Source organism: Typopeltis vanoorti, chromosome 12, assembly GCF_054136105.1.
Source record: "Typopeltis vanoorti isolate ZY-2024b chromosome 12, IOZ_Tvanoo_1.0, whole genome shotgun sequence".
Taxonomy (NCBI): domain Eukaryota; kingdom Metazoa; phylum Arthropoda; class Arachnida; order Uropygi; family Thelyphonidae; genus Typopeltis; species Typopeltis vanoorti.
The window spans coordinates 16816248-16833614 of NC_143560.1; the positions used below are offsets into that span (position 1 = coordinate 16816248).

At 34.5% G+C, this 17367-nt stretch overlaps 1 protein-coding gene across 3 annotated transcripts in view; it reads right to left on the reverse strand.

The window, feature by feature from the left end:
* Positions 1-17367, reverse strand: part of IleRS (Isoleucyl-tRNA synthetase) — a 410216-nt gene that overhangs the window by 187842 nt on the left and 205007 nt on the right. For all 3 annotated transcript variants that reach the window (XM_090401998.1, XM_090401999.1, XM_090402000.1), the window contains exons 15-16: positions 8868-9062; positions 1367-1453 (exon numbers count right to left, since the gene is read on the reverse strand). In XM_090401998.1, the coding sequence (XP_090258124.1) occupies positions 1367-1453; positions 8868-9062 (282 nt within the window). The remainder of the gene's footprint in view (positions 1-1366; positions 1454-8867; positions 9063-17367) is intronic.

The window sequence follows — 17367 nt, forward strand, 5'->3', positions numbered from 1 at the left end:
GATGTGACGTATTTATGACAGGAGATGCTGAAGGTAAATGTCAGTTCAAGCAGAGAGGGAGAGATCTCATCCTATTTGGAGATTTGTGTTTTACTGAGGGTGAGGATAAGTGAGCTGAGATCCCTTTTGAATGTTGGTGATATTGAAACTGAGCAGGTAATCCTTACCACAATGAGGAATAGTAAGGAGATTCAACGTTTAAGGAACTGGGTCAAGATGATCTTGCAGATTTGGATGTCTGAGCAATACATGGCTTGTCAAAAGTAGGAATGGAGCATACTATATTATCATCAACAAAATTCTAGATAGAAAGGATTAATGTTGACTGAAGGTAGTTCATTTATGTACAGCAGAAAAAGAGTTGGTGATAGAACAAAGCCCTCAACATACTCCTGCAATGTTAAGGCTAAAAGAGAGGAGGACATTCACTGTGATAGCAGTAAAGAAGAAAAGAGAAAACTGGCTATATAAGGATCATAAAAAGATGGTAATTTTCTGGGAAGGCCTTGATGTGAGGTACACAATCAAACACCACTGAAAGGTCAAGGGTGACAGCATGTTACCGAGAGAAAATCAACTATCCAATTCTAAAGGATAGCAAAAGATGGCAATTTTCTGAGCAGGCCTTGATGTCAGGTACAATCAAAGGTCATTGAAATATCAAGGGTGATAGCACATTTCTCTGAACATTTCAGTGGCATGTGCACAGCTAATTAAATATTCATCATCTTATGTAATAACATGCATTTTTTTTAAAGATTCTGCTGAGTGATTACGTGGGAAACTTTATTTACATACATAATACCCGTCAATTTAAAAATGGTTATACCTACATGTCTTAAAAAATAATAAAGTCAATTCTGATGCAGCCATTTTGTTAAAAGTGTAACTGAAGTAAACTAAGCAAGAAAAGCCATCTTTACATATATGAAATTGAAAGCAAAACTATATTTCTTGAAAATAATTTTTTTAATGTATATTCTACCCACACTGAGTTGTAAATCTAAGATCAGTCAGGGATGAGTTAAAAGGTTAGAAAATTCAGAAATTAAGTTCTCCAGACAAAATATGGCTATTTCAAGCAACTTGAGGAATCTAGTAAAAGAGAAGGATTATATACTAGGTATGAAAAAATTAATCCACCAACTAAAGATGTGGATATGGATGTTTTGTTTGTGCATATCCTTGGGAATAGGTTATGCTATCCAGTCAGTCAATCAACCAGGCTAAAATTGATCATGATTTTAGCTGAATAAAAAAAAAAAAAAAAAAAAAAAACAGAAATATCAATACCTATAATCATGCTCATGCTTTTGAGAGAAAATGGATTATTTAAAGATAGTAATTAAAAAAAAATGTTACTTACCTAGCCAGAACCAGACCATTTACAATTAAATTCTTGAAAGGTGGATGACCAAATAAGGCTGTCGATAATACAAGTAGAGTATAGAACCTATATCAAAGGAAGCAACTGTTAAGATAGTTATGCTTTATTCCATTGTAAATAAGGACAATTTGAATACATTTAGATGCCTTAAATTTAAATGTGTATTTATTAATTTCATCAATTAATTTAAAAAACAGTAATTAATTTCATTAATTACTGTTTTTTAAACGAAAACTTTAGCCTATTTTAAGTTTACGTAAGAAAACTATGGTAGTGTAAAATTTGATGCAGGTGAATTTTCTCCAATTTTTTTATTACATCGATTTTTACAGAGGACACATCTAGAAAGCTTGTAAAAATAAACTTTGTTATTGTAAATAGAATACTAAAAGCTATGTATAAAGCCCAAAGGGAATTAGCTTGCTCGCTCGTGTAAACAAGGAATGTTAAAACGGTAAAGCCAAGGGCCTTGCCATCGGAATGTTATTTGATGTTAGAGCTCTGATTGTAGTATAAGAGAGCTCTTTTGTTTACAAGTTCAGTCTAAGATGACCTTCAAGGTCAGTGGTGGCCTGAATCAAACACAGTTCCACAGTACAGTAAAACAAATTAAAGATGTACGAAAGGGGAGAAAAGAGATGTCGGCAGAAATGTTAGATCAAAAGAATCAAAGAAGTCATAAGGAAATATTCAGGGGTTACAATCCTTAACCCAAGGTGCAGTGGAAGACTGTATATAAGGCAAGAATCTTCAACCATCAAGTATCAACAGTTTGGCTAGAACACACGGAAGTTGGGAGGAGAGAAAGAGGAGGTCGATCCAAGTCAAATCGTTCAGATCAAAAATGACGGTTACCAGAAGTGATTAACTACGGAGGGAGCAGCCGAGCCGGACCCAATGCGTTGCAGATCAGACAAATCTGCATGTGTTCCATACAAAGGGAGGCGCCGGCCTGTGCAATGTGTGCGATGCACGCAGGTGTCAGGATAGCAAAGGTGCCAAAGATTTGGTATGATATTTAAAATAAAGTGAATTTTGTCAGCAAAATACTGCAGTCTTCATCTATGAATCTCCAACTTACTTTAGATGCACTGAAAAAGACAACACAATTTGATTACATGAAAATGAAATTATAGTAGATCCTGAAATTTCATTTAAAGTAAATTTTTTTCTCTGCATAATAGATCAAATATTACAATCTTTGAAGGAAAGATTTACTTTATTAAAAGAACATATGAATTCATTTCAGTTTTTGTATTTTGAAGTACTTCACAAAATAAAGAATATTTATTATCTTGTCAGAAGTAAAAGAGTTGATAAATGATTGGAGACTACAAATATGAAAGTTCCAAGAAAAATAACATCAGTGAACAGATGGTATCAATGATACAATCATTTCAAAAATGAAGATATTATGAAGAAACCTGACTTGTTAGTATTCAGGAAAGTGCGAGTAAAGCTAATTAAATAACTCCTTCTGGCAATTGTTGGAAGTTTATGCACTTGGTTATACTATAACTTGAAGTTACAAGAAATTATATACTTGGTTTAATCCTTTATCCAAGTGTAAGCAGACAAAGTTTGCACCTGCAGTATTTTCAGGACTGGGGTAAATGGTATATAGAAGCTAATGACTTCACATCCTTGCTGACATGTATAATGCTATGCATTATGGGAAGGATCGCTACTACCCAGACTGGTTTTAACTTTTATTCAGGTCTCATTAACCTTCCAACCGGCTGGTGTGGATGATATAGTCAGCTCTCCCTAGCTTTTTTCATGGATCAAAACTTCGTCGGCATTCTACCTTTTATCATGCCATTACCTTCCTGTGCTGTTAATCTTGTTACGGCTATTCTATAGCCATCAGTGGATTAAATATTGCTGAGTGACCTTTGTGTCCCCCTGTCTTTATGTCTATTGTGTTGCTTAGAATTTCATTTACTGTTCTAAATTATCTGACCTTTCTTGCCTCTAAAATGATTTATTGTGTCTCTTCCCAAAAATTGAAACGAATTTCACATATGCGAAAGAAATCAATCCTGAAATGACCACTGATCAGCTTTTGCAATGAATCTATTTAGTGATAGTAAAGTTGGTGTATTTTATTCTACAAATCAGTGCACCGGAAGAGTTGCACTGATTGTTCTTTCACTTTACGTATAATAATTGAATAATTTTTTTCCGAATTTCAGAATTTTCAAATGTTTGCTTTGAAAATATTACGTCAAATATTAATATTTTTAAATAATATTTATTGAAATAAATGTCCTTTTGTTTTTGTTTCTAGCCAAATAGCATTATATGGATCATCACATTTCAGTTTTAGAAACGATTTTTTGTTATTCATAAAGACAAAATAAAAAAAAAAAAATGTTAAAATGCTAAATTGCATTACTCGGTTTCCGATTGTGTCTTTTTGGTATCAAAAATTTATATCCAATGATATTTTAGCAGTGATTCTTCGCCTTCGTCTTTTATTTATTTATTTGCATTATGTATATTACGATAATATCTAATGCATATCCTCGTAGATATGTTGAAAATATGTGAAAAATATCATATACGGAATGATTCAAAATTTTTGCTCATTTTGAAGATTTTCTAATGCTTCCCCACCCCCTTTATCCTCTCCTGGAACTGAATTGCATAACTACTCTAAATTTCTATACAGGTTTGAAAGCTTTTCTAGACATCATTCAAAATCAATTACTTCATTTTACCATTTTGACAAAAGATATACAGCAATCAGATTGTACAGTGAAACTTCTAATTCTGTTCTATTTATTTGCAATCTAAAACCAGCTATTCTACTGTCCACTGAAATTATGTGAAATTTTAGAAATAATATGCTATATTTTCACCATGCAAAATTGTTTATATGCATACCACACAGAAGAAAGTTCAGTAGTATTATTTTTGCTTGTTTTTCTTTAAAAAAATCTAAATATTACTTCTGCTGCTGGAAGCTATTTCTGAAATAATCTACGTCTTATAAATACTTGGTAATATCCTCTTAGCTGGAGGAAAAGTTGAAGGCTTACTCAGTGTTATTGAGAAGAAAGGGGAGAACACTAAAGTCGCACTAAAGTGCCTCAGGCTGTAGTGTAGAATATGTCAAGAATGCCTTGTTTCCTTTTCGATTGTTGATTACCTATATCCTAACAGAAATACTGACATTTCGTTTACATGCTTATACATTATTTATGCCAAAATAATTGCTTAATTTATAATGATCAGTTTCACTTTTATTATCAAAAATTAGAAATTAAATCATACAATCATCTTGAAAAAGAGGATTTGAATTATTTTCAAAGAAAAGGTGCATATGCGTTTCATAATCTTTTTTTTTTTGGGGGGGGGGGGTATAGACCTAATCAATCTGCGGATATTTCAGATAATTTATTTCATAAATCGTTCGCAAGACAGCTGTTACAAACGTAAATCACTTGGAGAACATACCCATTCATTTTAGTATAAAATAGTAGCAAATAATTTCTATACAGGTTTGAAAGCTCTTCTAGATATCATTCAAAATCAATTACTTCATTTTACCATTTTGACAAAAGATATACGGCAATCAGATTGTACCGTGAAACTTCTAATTCTGTTCTATTTATTTGCAATCTAAAACCAGCTATTCTACTGTCCACTGAAATTATGTGAAATTTATTTATTTAGATATCTAATCTAGAAGAAAATGTTATGTCTGCTGAGATTAGAATCTTACGTGAATAATTTTTCTCAGATGATTTCTCTATTCGTTATAATGTAACCAATTTCCAGATTTTTTCCCTCATGCAGACTCCACGTTATATGCAGTGATTTCTTCTTTGTACTACAAGAAAAAAAAATCAGATAACAGAAGAAAAATATGTAGTATTTTCTTTTCCACTGGCTGAATTTACAATGTTCTTTCTTTGTGTTTTGAAGAGAAAGTGCAAATGACTTTTTTCTTACTATTTTTGCCATTATAACATCTCATATAATTATAAGAGTGACATTTTACCGTTTTTCTCCCACACAAGAAACAGAAATAAGGTAGTAATAATATTGTTGATTATGTCAAACTTCATTGTATCAGAAATTTTTATTACAAAACTTTGTAATATATATCTCCAAAACAAGAAATTTGGAACCCATATCACATCAATGTTGAGTGTTAGCAAGGTGAAAATGTTCCTGTTATTATTTATATATTTCATTTATTAACTGGGGGGGGGGGCTATGCCCAACTCCCCGTGTCCCAGTCTGGTAGGCCAGTTCTCCTTCAATTGTGATAACTCGAAAGGGGGTTCCGCCCTTGAATTCTGATGACTCGAATTTTGAAAACTCGACACTTAGGGTAGCCCCTGAGTTTCAAAACGTTTCGAAAAACATGACATAAAAAGGCTTATCATTTTATATGTATATAGGGTAGATTTTATTTCATTATTTTTTATTGTTTTGGTGAAATACTTTACTTGAATACTCTTTCCAGTTCCTCTGGAACTGGAAAGAGTATTCCAGTTCCTCTTATATTTTATTCCTTCGAAAATATCATTCTGTGTCATAAAAAGAACTTAAAAATTCGCCTTCAAGATGAAAAGGAAACAGTTCATTCAGGTATCCCTCTATCAATATTTGTAGTCCTGAAAAGGACTGTTTTGATGGCCTTGAAAACAAACATTTTTTATTTCATACTGTTTAGAATTTAAAATTCTTGAACAGTGTGGAACACCTTGACGCAAGGGTAAACACACAAAGCAGTTTTACACTCAGGGCACCAGATTTTTGTTTCCTTTCTGATATTTTTTTTATTACATACATAACATTTGTGTGCAGGTTTTTTTTTATTAGCCGTTGGTGGTAGATTTTCGGGAAAATGATTGAAGTTAGCAGCGTTCAACCTCAGATGTCTGGCAGGATTTCCTATTTTTCTGCTTGCTGAAGAAGGCGCATGTGCATGCAGCAATGCTTTCGCAATTTCTATTCTGTATTCTAGATATATTATGACAGACAAACATTTTTTCTTGTGCAGGAGGAAACTGTTCCAAATAACAAAATCTAATACATGTCCAAACACTTTTTTGTAATATTGTTTATGCTGTTTCCTCATTACAGAGTAGAATGATAGCTGCTGATCGCACCTGTCGACTCCACCCATAGTGTCATTGTATGCACACACAGCAATGGGTTTTTCTTTCTTCAAACCATGCTTCTCCACGGATTCCGTTGATGGATTGTGCAGGGAAGACAGCAGAAAAACATCTTTTTTGTCTTTCCAACGTAGTGCAAGACTTTCCCTAGCTGATAAGCTCGGATTTCCCCCTTCGACAGCTTTCCTGAAGCCAGATCGGGAGGCATATCTCGCCTTTTTGCATTTACAGTACCATAACTATCTGTACAATGCTGTAAAAGCAAATCAGCAAGTTCAGGACACATATAGTAATTATCCATTGTGATGCAGTAACCTTTCCCCAGTAAAGGGTCTCTCAATATCAGACAATATACATAAATAATATGTATATTGTCTGATTTATAATTTATTAATTTATAATAATCACCACATAGTTTCAGTATCGAAAAATTAAAGTTATGTGGAACAATTACTAGAGAAAAATAACGAATTAAATAAAAACTGTACCTATGTTTCATAACAGTTTTCGGGTGTGTGATAGTAATGCCATGGGGGGGTTAAACTATCAGAGGCGAAATAGAGTTCAATTCTATTGTGAAAGGAAATGAAATTTTGATATACATATTTTGAATGATAAAAATAAGCAAATCTATCGCTTACTTTAAAAATTGGAGAATAAAATATCTGAATTATGCAGAAAATATAAATTTAAATCATAACTGTTAATTTCATTTTGTAATGACCAATTATACAAGGAAACCAAGAAAGTGAAAGTACAGATTACTATACAACATGAAGAAAAAATTTAGTAATATGATTAAAGAATTTCATGTTATTCTCTATAAAGCAAAGTTGCTCAAGCGTGTCCTAAAGGAAATCTGTGAAGTATTATTCGATTTCGAAGGTTTTGTACAAAAATAAAAATAATATAAACTGGAACGTCGGCAACCTGTTTTCTTTTCTTTTTTTAAAAGAATATTTCAAATAATTATCGTGAATTAATTTCTTTGAGAACAAAGAAAAATCTTTTGTCTTGTAAGCGATTAGAAAAAAATTAGCGCAAAAAAATAAAATATTAAATTGGTTCTCCAAGGTAAGGCTTTGTTCACTTAAATATTTTTAAGTGAACAAATTATACAAGATCTTTATTTTGTCCAGACATTAAAATTGTATTGTACAATAAAAAGAGAAAACAAAAATATAAATAATTTCTCTATTTTTAGTCTATCCTATATAACTAAAATCCAGTTGACCAGCATGGAACAAGGAAGTGCATTCTTGTTATAGGCAACTGAGAGGCAGCTAAGAACGCGAGATAATCCGATTAACCATTCTCTTCCGCGTGAGGGTTTATCACACTTTCTAATGGACAAGAGGGTCAAATTGCACTTCTTATCCAGGTTCTTTAAACAGGTGGGCTGAAACATATCCAGATTTAGTTGGACGTCTATAGACGTCCTAGCCGTTTGGAAGGTTAATGGGAGCCAGACTCAGAGGTGATACCTATATTTTCTTATAGAAGTAGTCAAAGGGCGTCATACCTTATTATTACACTCCCACTGATGAGACTTCAATAAAGGTCGAAACTGGTCTGGGTACTGACCTTTCCCATAATGCAAAGCATTATACATGTCTGCAAGAGTGCTTTGCATTTTGGGATACTAAGGCAAGTGATGTGAAGTCATTAGCTTTTTTACGAGTTGCTCCAGTCCTGAAAATACTTCAGGCGCAAACTTTGTTTGCTTACACTTGGATAAAGGATTAAACCAAGTATATAATTTCTTGGTATCTTTATTTCCTCTGGCAAGATTTTCCCATGGATTTTATTCACCTCTTGGGCTTCATCATCCACTCTGGCTAATTCAACATGGTAAAGTAAGCTATATAAACAAATTTTAATGTAAACTTGTTGGTAAAACTTACTTTGATAGGTAGTCCTTTATCTCCAACACTTACTACTTCATGGAACAATTCAAATAAGGCCTACTGGCAATTTTTGAATATATTCTGAATTGTCCTTTATGGTACAGGTATGTGAATAATATTCTTGTAGTCTGACATGGTTTCCTTATAGAACTTCAAGAGTTTGTCAGATATCAGTTAAATGACAAGTCCTTTACTGTATCAAAGCTGGAATGGAATCAGCAGTCGAAAAATGGTTTAACAATGGACATGAGATTGCTTCATGCCATCTTAACCGAAATTGTTTTGACCAAAGAACCCCCTAGTATATATATATATAAACAATACAGAATGCAATATTAACATGTTATATTAATATATATTTATATATATTAATAATTATATATTAACAATAATAAAGCATAATAATAAATAAACTTATGAACTCAATTTACCTACCATCCTCTTGTCTGATCAACACCTTCAGCAATAAAGTCAGCAGGAAAATTTTCATCAAATAAACTTCTGTTCTCAAATGGATAGTGAACCTGAGCATATGGCATACTTCCACTTTCAAACCAACAGTCAAATACTTCTGGTACTCGCCGAAGTAAACCCTTTCCTATCCGCGATGGGATGGTCAATTTATCCACACTATAGAAAAGAAGTAAGCATATCAAAGAAACATGTTTATAATGCTTTAGAAATTCACACTATCCATTACTCTATTCTTCTGTTTTAAATGTAATGATAACAATGAATATATATTAAATGACAATATCCAGCCAAAATATGAATGAGTTATCACTGCTAACTGGCTACTCGATGACAAAGTTGGCACACCAGCTGAATACAGCAATTATTGTACTCATCATCATTAGTGGTCCTAACAAGCATTTAAGTACCTACGACCTTCCAACTATCCTTGGCCTTTGCAACCGCAATGGTAATTCGAGGAAAAGGTGGTTAGTCCTATGCCTGAAAATGCATGTATTCGCAGGGCCAGTTTGCCTGTTCTGTGGGGACAAAAATCCCGAGTTTCCAGGTTAAAAAAACAACCCTACTCTCATATGAGACTGGCTAACTCACCTTTCATTGAAAGAGACCAGATAAAGGTTCCTCATGGACAGGAACTGAACCCAGGTCTTTCCAACCAAAGGGATTCGTCTATACTGACTGAGCTACGCTGGCTGCAATTATTGTACTAATGTAACTAATAAACACATCCAGAATAGACCTGTTATCAGTCATGAGGGATTGATTTCATAGTTCATTACCAACTACTATGGAATTACCTTTTTTTAATGGAAGTATAACACAAAGGACCATTAAGATATAAGAGTTCTCAGACAAACCATTGTAATAATATCTGTATCAATACTATTTTTTTTATTTGTTTAATGTTTTGTGGACTTAAAAAATAAATAAATAAAAACAATAGTATAATCAACTCTCAGTACTGCAAACACCCCTATAATACTCAATGTAACAAACTATCTGAAAGTCCCAGCCAAAGTCTCTACAGATACAATGCTATGTGAAATGAAATTCATTAGAAGAAACTTCAGTTTTACTATTCCTTCAATCCTTATGAGTTTGCTGTAGTTGGCTAAGAACAAACACGCTCTTACTACAATTCCCACTGAATCCAAAGAATATTAAATCCCCCAAGCTAAACTCTTTCTGCTCCATCCAGAACAGAGAATACACTAAATCTATTACCATTCCATATATCCAAGGCACATTTGAAAAACTGACAAAAATTCTAACAAAAAATACAAACCTATAACCAGTTCCAAAGACCAGCCAAAGCCCCTAGACCTGCCAGATGTCTACCAGGTTCCATGCACTTGTAAGCTGTTCTATGGTCAAACAGGCAGGATAGTCAATACCTGAATCTCTGAAAAAAGACTACATCTAGTTCCACCAATGCAGCAACTCAAAATTGTTGTATATGGCTTGGGCATCCGCACACAAGATACAATGGAAAAAGGCCACCTTTCTCCAAGGAAGAAAATTCAAATAAGAAAAACTTTTCCTGGAAGCTGCCTCAGCCATAAAAAATACCAAAACTCCAATAAATTTGGTTATGTGAAACTGTCTCAAATCTGGGAAGCACTGAGAATCTCATCCCAACAGTTAAAAACATCTATCCCAGCCCACCAGGAGCACTATTGGGGATTTTAGACTTGCCTTTGTTGTTTCCACTTCAGTCATACTTACCTTGTGTGCACGTATCTATTCATTCACTGTTCCCTGATGATGGCAATTTGACTTTGCTGAAATACTGGAAGTATTAAGTAAAAGTTTTTTCTAACATAGAGAATACATTTAAGTAATACCATTATGTACCTAATGGCCTTTGAAAGGGATCAGGAGGCAGAGTCCATTTATAAATATAAATATGACAAATATAAACTTCTTGTCAACTGCGAGCAGGATCGCGATTTCTTTTTCTTTTAAACTGCTGTGGTGTATTTGAGTGGGTGGGAATTTTGGATGGGATGGGGAATGACTTTCATTTCAGTGAGAATAATTTCTTGCTTAGAGTAGGTGTTCAGATCAGAAGAATGTAAACAAGAGAAAGAAAGGGCAGCAGTCATCTCACTTGACATCCTCATAGTGCACAAGGTTAGAAGTGGTTGGGGTGGGGTGAAGAGAAAGTAAACTTACACAACATGACGGTCTAAGTAACCTATACAGTATATCTAGAAATAGAAATGGTTAAGAAGAAAGCAAGGATGTGTGTGTGTGTGTGTGTGTGTGAGAGAGAGAGAGAGAGAGAGAGAGAGAGGTGAGGTTATCTGGTATCCAGGATGGCATATAGACAACAGATCACTGCTTACAGCAAATATTTCTACATTTCTTATAACTTAGTCAATGGAATTAAAATGGAGGCCAGTTAGTTTGTGGGTACTAAGGCTATTCAGAAAGATAACTTCACTGTTTTAATTGGGTTGATGAAAACAAAGCTTCATAGTTAAAAAGTTGCAAATGCAGAGTGATTTTTAGAATATGGAGTGTTAAATGCAGCAGATAAATGTTACTGAACAGGGTAAAGAAAACAACCTTAAATCTGAAGTCAAAAACAAAGGACTCTAGAATTTACTATTCTTAAAAGCAGAAGTGCCATCTTTGTGGAGTAAGAAATTAGAAACAAAAAAAAAGTGTAATTTAGACTGTTAAGATGAATTATGATTGTTGCAACTGCAAATAAAGTTTGATCAAAAAAAGAAGGCCATAGTCAAGATGTCTGCAAGTGATAATGATGTTAACATCATTTCTGCTATTGTTTGTGCCAGGTAACCTACACAGTGTAGTATCACTTTACTTATTAGATACTTTAAGTGACCCAATCTTTTTGGTTGCTTATAGTTCTAGTTTCATTTTTTTTAATCCACTTCCACTGTCCAATATGAGAATTGTTTTCAGAATTATATCAGGTCCATAGAAAGTTTCAACATTATTATTATGCATCTCAGTCGAGTTTCAAAGATTATCTGCTGTGCCTATCTTACTTGCTTTCAAGTGATTCACTAACAAACCTCTTGTGACCACTTCTGATAATCCATTCCACTCATTCATTGTTCTCTAGTCAAAAATTATCTAAAAAAAATTTTTCACACCTTATAGGGGTCATCCTTGTTCTCTATCCTATTGTGCAATGAAAAATTTCTTTGGCATTTATCACATTTCTATCATATCTCCTCTTTTCTAGATATCAACTAAATTTTGCAGCCCACAACCTTTGAGTCTATCCTCAGGGGGAGCACTCCATAAACCAGCTACAACAGGTGAAAATCCAGGATGAAGTTATGAAGTTTCATAAATTCATTCTTGATTTTCATCACTTCCTCCTCCCCTGAAACCCAAGAAATAATACGTGCACAGTAGTTCAGATATATTATATCAAAGCCTAAATCCATCTTGTCACTGTGTGTTGCTTGAAACCCATAATCCTTTGAGAGAGTATGCCTGCTTTTTTGCAATATGCTCTCTGAATTTCAATTCTGTTCATAATCACCTCTAATACCTTAGTCGCATCAATTTGAGAGTTTCATATCCATCATATTCCTTAATCAATCCACAAAAACACAAGGTCAAAAGCCTTATAACATAATAATACTGAGGGGGAAAGGGGATCTGTCGTGAAGAGTTGGAAGTTGTAGACATTTGAGAAAATAGCTTGGGTAGAGTAGGCATACAGAAAGAAAGAGGATGAGAAGTTGGTCTGAAGCTAAACTGTGAATGAATGCTAACCAGCAGCCTTAAGTATTTGGAAGAAAGCAGAACAGTTATGGCCAGCCCAGCAGATCACTGTCCAAGAAAATACCTATAAAAGAAGAATGCAATGCCAAAATAGGACACCCATGAAGAAATGATTGGAGAGGGAGGGATAAGGAATGGGTCATCCATTAAGTAGTCCTGCTGGATGGTATTAAGCATTCTTGGGGAGATTTTTAGTACACACACAATCTTGTAGTCTTTTTCATCTCAAAGTGCTTAACTTTATACATTCCAGCACCAACTATTTCTTGCTTGAGCTGCCAGTGTATTTAAAACATCCTGCAACACATTTACATTACCTTTACTAACTATTGCCCTCCCTAGTTAGAATCAAACAATTGGGTATTTTCCCCCAAATTTTTTCAATAATATTCCCGATATCATTAGTACATATAAATAGTAGCAGTACAAGTATACAGTCCTATGATACATGAATTGTCATCTACCTTTGATTCAACTCTACCATATGCTCTGGTGGAGCTGATTGCATTTATCTCTATTTGCACCAACTTACATAGTAAAGTTTGATGTGGTATTTTGTCAAATATGCCTTGATAAAGGCCAGCAATATTATGATGTAGCCATTTCCTTTATTCAACTCAGGTATCATTTTACTATAGAAAATGATGAAATTAATAAGCCAAGAAAGACCTCTGAGGCATCATATTTCTATTTACTCATTCCTGAATTCTACCCTTCAAGTTTTCAAAACATTACTCAGTCTTGGAGTCTCTTTTGTTATAATGGGATATCTTGCCCACTTTTCACTTACACAGGATCCTGACAGTTCTGAAACTTATTACAGCCTAGTTTGGAATAATGCATGAGCTGAGCTGACATCCCATTCAATTCCCATTGCTACATATATACTGAAATTTCAAAATATTCTCAGCACTTCCAGTTCATCTACCTCTATATTTGTTTATTTGTTTACTTCTTTCACACTCCTATCATTAGAATGCATTAAATTTCCTTTTGTAAATATTCTTCCTTTTTTTACATAATATAGCACATCGGTTCCCAACCAGTGGTACACGTGCTGGGCCGTTCAGGGATACACAAAAAATAATCAGCAATGACGGAAAAACAAGTAAAGTAAACAAAATGCAAAACGTTAGTTATGGTACAATAATGTTCAGTTTGAATCATCGCTAATGGAGACACTTCAAAACTAGCTCACATTAGTGAATGATGATTGGTGAGGGCGTGGCTATGAACCCCTCCCCCAAACTACTCTTCTACCAATTATTACACACAGTTCATGCGTCACTTTTGTCACCCATCCTCCTTGCCAGAACAATTGCGTGTTACTAAGAAATGACCTTCATGATAACGAACCTTCCACAGACTTCCATTTGCGACGTTTCTAGAACTTCTTCAAAAATATAAATACATCCGTAACCAGACTGTTTGATCAGTTCTGTTATTGACTGAGTATAAGTAAGTGCACTGTCTTTAACTTTGATTCTTTTCAAGTAGTTTTTTATTTAATGTTTAACGTAGTTTCAGTTATTATTGTCATTGATTTTTAAGCATGTCAGTTATGATCAGTGGTTGAAATCAGGAATGGTTAAAAAAACCAAAACTTGACGTGGATTATAACCTGTCGCCAAGTACTTCTCAACAGATGTCTGCAGCTATGAGTACACCCACAGCAGGAGATAGTAAAAAGGCATGTGCCTCAGGTACTACACAGAAGAAAAGGAAATACTGTGAAGATTATATTAACATAAATCAATATTATTAATAATAATAAATCAAAAGTTTGTTAATGCAAATGTTGTAAAATTAAATCTGTGGTTTGTACTTTTGTACTTTTCATTACCTCATTTCCACATTTTACATTAAGATAGGAATGTGAACAAAAGTGTCAGTATTTAAAAACAGCTAGTTTAAAAACAAGGGATACAATTTATAGAAAAGGGTTTAAAAGGGGTACACAAGTGGAAAAAGGTTGGGAACCAATGATATAGCAAAATAACTCTTTTGGATTTCCTTTGGCTACTTAGCTAATTTCCTCTCATAAGTTGATATTGCCTTCTTTATCATGCTAGGCACAATTTTTTCCTGTGTCCTGTAATGCTCATGGGTCGGAGTTTTTTTATATAACTCCCATCCATGAAAGGTTGCAAACCCCTAGTACCTTAGAACTATGGTGGGATGGGGATTATTTTTCTATTTTTGTTATTTTTTACGTTATCTGAAAACTTTACTCTGCAGACCAAACATGGAATTTTTTTTTTTTTTTTTAAACTATGTCAGGACACAAGTAGAGCAGTGGTCACACTGGACAATGAAATTCATCACCCACCTACAGACAACTGCAAATATCTACACACATGGTAAAATTTGAACCTGCAGCCTGTTGGTTGGACAGCAGATATACAAATCACTGGGCCAACCAAGATGGGAAATCTGATCAGATTTCTCTCTATATCCTTCCCTCTTTTTTACAGCACCATCATATGATGTTATTCATTTATTTAGCTCCCTCCTAATTTATTTTTCTGGCCATGAGAATGCAGTCTGATACACTTACTGGAGGTCTGAAGTGGCTTGAAAAAGTTCCATGTTTGGTCTCTAGAGCAGGGTTTCTGGACTATCTAAAAATAAATGGACAATGCAAAAAATTACAAATTTGATAAAAATAGATTAAAAAAAAAAAAAATCCCAAGCGTGCCCACAGTACAAAATGTACTATAGGTTTTCAAATAACCTTTTGCAGGCGAGAGCAACATAAAAACTTTCTTCAAAGGCCTGATGGAAGATTTATTATTATTATTTCATGGGAATGGGATCTGAAAATTTATTGCCATCCACAGAATAGTTGTCATGTCGTACCTCAAACACATTCATGGACAAAGCCCTCCCAACACTCTAGCAACATAATCCACTCATTCACCACTCTCCAAGTGAAAAATTTAGTCCTCACACCATACTCAATTTCCAGGGAAAGACTCTTGTTCTGTCTGCTCTAGCCAAGTTTTTTATGTTTCTGTTTGTCTTTTCTTAAATGTTTCTGTTATATCCCCTCTGTTCTGCATATCAACTAACTTCTGCAACCCACAAGAACCATAAAAACTTCCAAGAATAAATAAAATAAAATAAAAAAAATAAAAAAATAATAAAAAATAAAATAAAATAAAATAAATAAAACCACAAATACCAAGAATAGTGATCAGAGCTTGCTCCACCCTTCCTATGAGTTGCCTCAGCTTGCACTACCAAATGGGTCAGGTGCTGCACTATCCAAGTATTTGCTTACGCTTGGAATCGCCGAACTTTATATAGTTTCTATATTCAGCATGAAACTCTTTGAGTTTCTTATTCGGCTAAGAAACAATATGGGATGTAATATCCCTTAACTTAAATAAGTCCATGTCACCGAATTGAATCCTTTGGCTCTTCATATAATTAGTCATTTATTAGGACACCTTCTTGGCAATTCTCATAGAAGGGATATAAGTTCTGTTCGCTACAAACTTGGTATTAACCAGGTCTACCTACTCACTGATGAGACCCCAATAAAGATTGAAACCGGTCTGGGTAGTGACCTTCTCTCATAATGTAGAACAGTAATACAGCTCCTAGGAGCTAAGTTCACACTATGGGTAAATACCAAGAATAGTGTTAGATCCTGAATGCAGAGCTTTACAAGTAAATTCTTTATTCAGGATTTAACATGACAAACTACTAATTATTAAGGAGATATCTGCACATCGGCTAATAATTATAAAGTGTTGTTTTATGTCTTGTAATAATGTATAGTCCATGTGTGCGATATAGTGAGAGTCATTGCTAGGTTATTTGTAATTCCCAAGTAAGCTGTCTAGTACCTTGCGAAATTCTGAGAAAAGTTTATAATAGTAATCTGGAATAATCGGTATAATCGCGTATAATCGGTATGAGTGAGCGTAGCGATGGAGGCTATACCTACGCGGAAATATGACGTCAGAGCGCCTTCCTAGAATAATGTAACCGGACAGATTAGCGAGAGTGTAGGATCACCCAAGGGGCATGAATGATGGGGTTCGTGGGTGAAAACCACATTGAATAGGGGGCGCCCGAATAGGGCGAATAAAAGACGAAGCACGACGTTTTAGGGGGCTTTTTGACCTTTTGATCTTGGAGTGCCAGATTCGAGTTTTAGGGGGAGTTTATCGGAGGATTCGTGAGAGAGCGGCGAGTTGACTACGGGAATGACAGACGGCAGGTTCTTTTCTTGAGAATGCTTGAAGATTTTCAAGCAGAGCTGATTGCGATATGACGGCCCATGTGGAATCGAGCCTTAGCAGAATGTCCCATTGAAGAAAGTTTCCTGCAGAGCGGTAGACAGCACGCAACAGTCGGAAATGATTAGAAGAAAAAGCGTAGTACATCGCCAGGCGCAAAGACAGCCGAAGAATATGCAGTACAGTAATCCAGACCTACATGAGATGGCGGCATGAAATCTGAAAGGATCCGGTAATGTAAGAGTTTTCATTCTATGTTAAAAATTAGTTTAGAAGAACAAGAAATTTGTGTGTGTTGTAACTAAAGGACACTAGTAGAGAACTTTTAGTGAGAATTTGACTGAATTAATTAAGCCCTTGTGAAGCAAAGAACAGTTGTTAAATAGGCAGTGATTTGTGAATGGCTAGACTTGCTTAGATAAAATTTAGAATTAAGGTAA